The 8364-nt window shown below is 40.7% G+C and overlaps 1 protein-coding gene across 1 annotated transcript; it reads left to right on the forward strand.

Moving 5' to 3' along the window:
- Positions 1–2116: 2116 nt before the first annotated feature.
- LOC115145825 (CDGSH iron-sulfur domain-containing protein 2B) lies at positions 2117–6643 on the forward strand. Its single transcript, XM_029687377.2, has 3 exons — positions 2117–2380; positions 5196–5410; positions 5915–6643. Exons 1-3 carry the CDS (start codon positions 2278–2280, stop codon positions 6002–6004), a joined length of 408 nt encoding a protein of 135 aa, XP_029543237.2. The 5' UTR covers positions 2117–2277; the 3' UTR covers positions 6005–6643.
- Positions 6644–8364: the final 1721 nt, after the last annotated feature.

Here is an 8364-nt window from a genome sequence, read left to right on the forward strand (position 1 = left end):
CTGGCATAGCAAGCACCAAGCTCTACCAACTGAGCTACAAAGGCCAACATGACTAGGAATACAGAAATGTATCTGTTGGTCACAGATATCTTTTTTTTTAAAGGTAGGGGCGTGGATCAGAAAACCAGTCAGTATCGGGTGTGACCACCATTTGCCTCATGCAGCGCAAAACATCTCCTTCGCATAAGAGTTGATCAGGCTGTTAATTGTGGTCTGTGGAATGTCCCACTGTTCTTCAATGGCTGCGCGAAGTCGCTGGATATTGGCGGGAACTGGAAAATGCTGTCGTATACGTTGATCCAGAGCATCCCCAACATGCTCAATTGGTGACATGTCTGGTGAGTATACAGGACATGGAAGAAATGGGGATTTTTTTCAGCTTCCAGTAACTGTGTACAGATCTTTGGGAAATGGGGCTGTGCATTCTCATGCTGAAACATGAGATTATGGCGGTGGATGAATGGCACAACAATGGGCCTTAGAATCTCGTCAAGGAATCTCTGTGCATTCAAATTACCATCAATAAAATGTAAATGTGTTCATTGTCTGTAGGTTAAGCCTGCCCATACCATAACCCCACTGCCACCATGGGGCACTCTGTTCACAAAGTTGGCATCAGCAAACCGCTCGCCCACACGACGCCATACACGCTGTCTGCCATCTGCCTGGTACAGTTGAAACTGTGTTAAGAGCACACTTCTCCAGCATGCCAGTGGCCATCAAAGGTGAGCATTTGCCCACTGAAGTCGGTTACGACGCCAAACTGCAGTCAGATCACAACGCTGGTGAGGGCAACAAGCACGCAGATGAGCTTCCCTGTGACAGTTTCTGACCGTTTGTGCAGAAATTATTCTGTTGTGCAAACCCACAGTTTCATCAGCTGTCTGGGTGGTTGGTGGACATTCCTGCACGCTCCCTTAAAACTTGAGATATCTGTGACATTGTGTTGTGACAAAACTGCATATTTTAGAGTGGCCTTTTATTACCCCCAGCACAAGGTGCACCTGTGCAATGATCATGCTCTTTAATCAGCTTGGCAAAGGAGAAATGCTCACTAACAGGGATGTAACATTTGGGAGAAATAAGCTTTTTGTAGTTTTGGAAAGTCTGAGATAATTTATTTCACCTCTTGAAACATGGGACCAAGTCTTTACATGTTGTGTTTATATTTTTCTTCGCTATATTTGGATTCATAAGGAAGTAAATATAAACTGGAAACGAAAAATACAACGTGATGCATGCTTTTCCTATGTGCATTTCAATAGTGCTTCCATTCATCAGGAGTGAGGTGAAATAATTTGACAGGCGTAAGCAAATCATCATCCACATTGACTTGTGTTTTCAGATCAGCTCAGATTGCAGAACAGAGGAGACAAGGACAAGCCATTATGTACTATGGAGAGAGAAAAAAAATATTTTAAACTGAAATAATTTCAGATTATGAACTATGTCTGAGACATAGATATATGATTTATGTAGCCCCTAAACTTTTAGGTGGATCCCATTTATAGCCAACTACCCACATCTCTTTCTCTCTCTCACACACACACACACACACACTGCATCTCAGTGCAAGAGGCGTCACTGCAGTACCTGGTTCAGGCTGCATCACATCTGGCCGTGATTGGGAGTCCCATAGGGCGCTGCACAATTGGCCCAGCGTTGGCCGGGGTAGGCCGTCATTGAAAATAAGAATTTGATCTTAACTGGCTTGCCTAGTTAAATAAAGGTAAATATATATATACATCCCAGCCTATTTAATTTCCTCTTGAAGTTCTAATCAAACTTTAAAGTATTATTATATGGGTGAAATTATGAGTAAACAAACATTTACACGTTTGCTTAGGAAGGCTGAATGGATCAATTAATAAATGAATGATTGAAGCCAATGCACAAATAAATAACAAATATAATAGCATACAATAGAATGGAATACAATTTATTTTGTCCCTGAAAATATCGGTAAGATACTTTGTCATACAAACATCACATAGGCCTTTGTATCAAACAAAGTAAAGAAATTGGCTACTTTCTCTTTATCTGCGCCATTAGAAACTGTCCAATCAGATGACACCAACTCTGCCAACGTTCATTGTTACATGTTTTAGCATCATCTTCCGCAATTGCTTCTATTCACCAACACAGCTACGCGTCTTCTCTATTTATTTCTTTTGCACGCAACTGTCAAGACTTGAGCTTCTAAAATAGCGTAATGACGCAAACGGACCTCAAGAAATATCCAGCTCAAACTAAAACCTGCCTATAGTTTCATTCAAGATGGTTTTAGAAACTATTTCAAAGATCATAAAAACCCAGCTTCCAGCCTACCTCAAGAAGTTCCCCCTTCCTGAGACGATCGGAGGATTTGCGAGGTTAACAGGTAAATTGTTACGGTGTTGAAAAAAGGAAAGACAGAATAGTTTGTCCCCATGCATGCCTGCCTACAATATTAGCTACAGTAGTTCGCCAGTTTTAGTGCGGTTTTTCCAAGTTTCTTATAGATTTTCGGGTTCTGTGTGGCTGTAAAAGTGCTAATCCACTTCCTACTGAATGAAGTTCCTTACTTGGCTCAGGTCAAGTTGATTGAACATTGAAGGGTAGTTTAACAGTGCACTACTTTGAGATGCATTGTAACAGTACAAGAACATGTATCAGACTCCGACTGGAAACGTATTAATTGTACAGCCAAACAAGTGTTTCGTTTGTATGTAGCACATTTCTTCTCTTGGCTATGGAAGGGAACTATTCCAAGCATATGAAACATTAGGCTACAACAAAATATGTACAAATTAAAATCCAAGTTGAGGCTGCTTATACTTTCATATACAGGCTATGCGTATTTTACATACTCCTGTGTGCATAAACAACCATCTCCAAGCTTCAATAATTGCATCTACAAACCTTTATTTTGCCTTCGCTGCAAAACATGAAATACACTCTCATGGTATTCCCATAGAGCAGTGTAAATCTAGGATGGCATGCTTACTCAATGGAGAACAGATTCCTCTCACCTTACACCTGAATGCGGCTCACACACTAGCCTTTATGAGTAGTTGTGAGAGGGAAAAGGTCTGACGACAGTAACTGTCAGTGTACAACATTGGAAAAGTTATGCCTTGAATTTAAGTACTATGACAAACCCGCTGTAAATGAGCTATGAGACCTCAGGCGACCACTTAGTTGTTTCAAGCTTTGACAACTTGAAGAAACGCTGAATGCACCCCTATGGAAAGTGTCCGATTTGGGATTTAAAAATAGCCCTAAACTAGTGGCTGGCAGATGACATGGGTAGGCCGTCATTGTAAATAAGAATTTGTTCTTAACTGACTTGCCTAGTTAATTAAATAAAAGCATGATGTTTTTTCGAAGGAAAGCAACAGACATAGGTACTATTTCAAAATCTTTCAAATACTTTTGAGTGTTTTTCCCTAATTCTGTCTGAATTGCCAGATGGGAGGGGTTTGCAGTTGTGGGACTATTCTATTTGTCCATTAAACCAGACAAGACCAATCAAGCACAGATAGAGTACAATATTTGAAATGAATTCAAATAGGATTTGAACCCAGGTCTGGAAAGCAGTGGTGGTAAATTATGGTTTCTCCCATTGCTCTGAGATGCTCCATACTGAAGATCATTGACATTGTAAACATTGATTTAAGTCTTCGGTAGCAAATCTATAGGAGATGCATAAACATGAAGCGACTGGAATAATTGACATGGCACTGGAAGCTCAATTGTTAATTTCGTTGCCGTTCAGTGTAGTTTTGAAGTTATAACTTGCCTGCAGTCAGTAGCATAAGTACTGAGGTTTTTCCACCTCTATATTACATTTGTCATGTTAATGTTTTCACTCTCAGGAAAAAATGGGAGTCAAGTGAAAGGTCCCTGCAGGAATCTAAAGACACTATGGCTGTGTTTAGACAGTCAAAAGACCAATTAGTGGAAAATCTATATAAGACTGTGTTTACACAGGCAGACGAATTCTGGTATTTGTTTCACTAATTGTTGACCAATCAGATCAGCTCTGAAAAAGATCTGATGTGATTGCTCAAAATACCAATTAGTGGAAAAAAAGATCAGAATTTGATGCCTGTGTACATGATGCCTCCGCAGCAAAATTCAGTCTAGCAGCTTTAAGGGTGAGCACCTCATTAAATGATTTTGTCCGGATTCGATGGTGTTTTTACATTTGCCTTTTTTGAAGTCGAGAAATCGTATAATGAGATTAACTTTCTCCCTTTAGTCACCTTTTTAATCAAAAGCCATTTAATTTAATTGTCCTGAGATTCAAATACACAGCCCTCAAAGTTGTCATAGTCTATGGAATAATCCATGGGACATTATCCACTGTTATATTGGCCTCTTGGAACTGTGCATTGATGGGTAGGCCAGCCTATCAGATACTAAGATGCTCTGAGAGTATGAGAGCTGATATAGAATCAGTTTTGCCTTAAGATCTTAATGAATAAGATAATTGACAGGATGGACCTGATTTTTTTTTTTTTTTTTTTGATAACCATGTAAATCTCTTTCGGACAAGATGACTTTGATCAATATATTCGGCTGTATTTACTGATTCGAAAATGCTAATTGGCATCAAAGTAGACATCGCGCAATACTACAAATCCCTGCAAGCTCCTGCACATCATTTCAAGCCTACACCTTTGCTAACAAGTATTGTGTAAAATAAAAAATTGCACAAGACCGTTGACAGAATTGAAAGAAATATAGGCAATTTATTCATGACTAAATTTAGCTAACATTAGACAGTTAATCCAGAGATTCTTACCTTTGCCTGAATTCGGCAGTCTCGTCCAGATCATCATGGCATTTGTAGTTCTTTATGATAGCCACATTAGCAGCTAATTAGCGTTTCATTTTTGTAGGGTAAATACAGGTGAAAATATTGATAAGTCACCCTGTCTTAGATTTAAATGGTAACCAAAACTTCATGCCATGGTAAGCCCTTATTTTAAAAATGAATGGTGGGAAAACGATTGGAACCATTTCCTTGTTTGACCGCTAGGTTTTATGATTCATACTGTGGTACTCTATACATGTTGTGTAATTGTATGACTCCGCTATAATCCCATGTTATGGGAACCGCATGGGTGGAACAATTGAGGAGATCCAATATCACTGTGTGTTTTACCTGTGCCTGCCTGTGTGTGTGCATGTGTGTGTTTTCTTCCCAGTCCTTGATTGGCTCCGGTTGCTGCCTCTCCTGGGAATCTTGGCCCTGCTGGGCTACCTCACCATCCGGCCCTTCCTGCCCAAGAAGAAGAAGCAGAAGGACAGCCTGATCAACCTGAAGATCCAGAAGGAGAACCCCAAAGTGGTCAACGAGATAGATATTGAGGACTTGAAGAGCACAAATGTCTGTTACTGCCGCTGCTGGCGCTCCAAAACGGTAAATTAGACTAGAGGGAGAGTTGGATGGTTATTGCTAACACTACACCTTCTTAGTAATTTCAGGGCCCATATTCAAAGTCTCTCAGGAGTGCTGAGGATCAATACTGCCTGATAATCTTATCCATTATGATCGATCTGGACAGGGGGAACCTAATCTTAGATCGCAGTACTACTCTGGGACACTTTTTGAAAAAAGGCCCTGATCAGCCTTCATGCGTCGGGGGCCAAGGGAATGGGGTGGGGGGAGTTGGCTCGAGATTGGTTTTTAGATCATGTTAGATGCAAAGACTTATAGCAATAGCTAGTGGTCTTCTAACCTTAGCAATTTATGCAGATATCAACTGTTTCTTTTTCCATTCTCACTGTCTTGATGCCAAAGGGAAGCATATGACTGTTAAGAAATGGTGAACTATGGAGGGGAAGGGCTCAAAAGTTAGCCTATCTATAAGCAATGCCTCGTACTGTACGTATCAGTCTAATATTAAGTTGTTTCCTGTTGCAGTTTCCTGTTTGTGACAAATCACACATAAAGCACAATGAGTTGACTGGAGACAACGTGGGGCCTCTCATACTCAAGAAGAAGATAATATAATCCATCTTTAACACTGAGGGAGCCGCCATCTTCACTCCATACTTCTGTCTTCGGTTCTTTTAAAAAAGTCTGTATTTTAGGGCATGACCTTTTGCACTCTTCCAATTTGTCTTATGTTTTGGTAAAAAAAAAAGCACATACTTTCCTTTTGGTCGTGATATGCTGTAGAAATGTTGGTGGCACGTTAACTCAAAGATTTTACCATCAACACTTTTGTAAATCTTATTTATTTCAACTTGACAATAACGGACATTAACAGAGGTTATACCACAGAGTAGCATAAAACCTTTCAAACTATCACCACTCCCTCTTGTCTCCTTCTGAGAACTTTTTGTACAGTGGCCATTTTCCAGTCGGGCTAGCAGCTCTCGTTAGAAACAGTTAACTTTGGTCTCCTTGGTAGCACCGCTCGGTTCCAAACTATTGGGATCACATTGAGGGAACTTGAACTTGAATCATGATTGCAATTAGGGTAGCAGTACATTTTGTTAAGTTGAAAAAAAATATGTATACTTAGCCTTTTCAATCTCTGAACTACTGCAAGCTTGAAGTCTTTCACTTGCATACAAACACACTTCCAGGATTTATTTTCTCTGCCATTTCTTTGTTCCTAACCTTATAAAACATGCCTTAATTCTGTGTTCATACTGTTGTGTATTCAACCAGAGACATCTCAATTTCACAAAACTCCTCCACTCAACAACGAACCCTTGTTTCTCTACAAATATTTAAGCAATTCAATGTTTTGCCTTTACAGTATCAAACATGTCAGTTGTCTGACTTTGCATTAAAACTGAATGTATAGAAAATATTTCTTAATACATTCATCATGAGATTTGAAGAAGGTAGCTGATCCTTTTGTTAAATACCAGTTTTACTGGGATTTAGGCAAACTGGACTTCTGTAAAATAAAAGTTCACCCGAGTTACTTTGTTTTAGGAAAGGAGTTTGTCAAAGGGCAAGAAGAAAGAAACAGGCCTTGAAGTTTTGGAAATTAATTTACAATAATTTGAAACACACTTCCCATGAGTTTGCACAAAAATGTTGACCACGATTAGGTGTTTTTTTATATGCCAACCTAAGGACACCAGCAGCACCAGTTACTGTTTGCATCTGCTTTCCATACCAAAACCTTGATGCTAGGACCTGACCTGTGCTTTTTTGATGGTGATATCTGACCCCTTATATCACCACATTAAAGATAAGACCGTTGCCCACCTCTAACACAACATGATTACAGTACATGTAGCATCTACGCTGAGTGTTAAACGTTAAGGACACCTGCTCCTTCCATAAGACTGACCAGGTGAAAGCTATGATCCCTTATTGACGTCACTGGTTAAATCCACCTCAATTGGTGTATTGCAGATGTAGGGAAGACAAGTTTAAAGGATTTTTAAGCCTTGACATGGATTGTGTATACAGTGCATTCAGAAGGTATTCAGATCCCTTGACATTTTGTTACAGCCTTAAATTGTTCACCCCCCCCCCCCCCCCAAATCCCCCTCAATGACAAAGCAAAACCAGATTTTTAGATTCTCACATTTACATAAGTATTCAGATCCTTTACTCAGTACTTTGTTGAAGCACCTTTGGCAGTGATTACAGCCTCAAGTCTTCTTGGGTATGAGGCTACAAGCGTGGCACACCTGTATTTGGGGAGTCTCTCCCATTCTTCTCTGCAGATCCTCTCAAGCTCTGTCAGGTTGGATGGGGGGGCGTCCCTTCACAGCAATTATCAGGTCTCTCCAGTTCAAGTCACAGCTGTTCGATCGGGTTCAAGTCACAGCTCTGGCTGGGCCACTCAAGAACATTCAGAGACTTGTTCCGAAGCCACTCCTGCGTTGTCTTGGCAGTGTGTCATTGTCCTGTTGGAAGGTGAACCGTCACCCCAGAATGTGGTCCTAAGCGCCCTGGAGCAGGTTTTCATCAAGGATCTCTGTACTTTGCTCTGTTCATCTTTCCCTTGATTCACGCTTCATGGTGACAGGTTCCCTCCAGACGTGACGCTTGTTATTCAGGCCAAATAGTAAAATGTTGGTTTCATCATACCAGGCAATCTTGTTTCTCATGGTTTGCGAGTTCTTTAGGTGTCTTTTGGCAAACTCCAAGCGGGTTGTCATGTGCCTTTTACTGAGGTGTGGCTTCCATCTGGCCACTCTACCATAACGGCCTGATTGGTGGAGTGCTGCAGAGATGGTTGTCATTCTGAAAGGTTCTCTCATCTCCACAGAGCTCTGTCAGTCACCATCAGGTTCTTGGTCACTTCCCTGACCAAGGCCCTTCTCCCCCAAATGCTCAGTTTGGCCAGGCAGCAAGCTTTAGGAAGAGTCTTGGTGGATCCAAACTTCTTCCATTTA

The sequence above is a fragment of the Oncorhynchus nerka genome, linkage group LG18 (genome assembly GCF_034236695.1).
Source record: "Oncorhynchus nerka isolate Pitt River linkage group LG18, Oner_Uvic_2.0, whole genome shotgun sequence".
Classification (NCBI taxonomy): Eukaryota; Metazoa; Chordata; class Actinopteri; order Salmoniformes; family Salmonidae; genus Oncorhynchus; species Oncorhynchus nerka.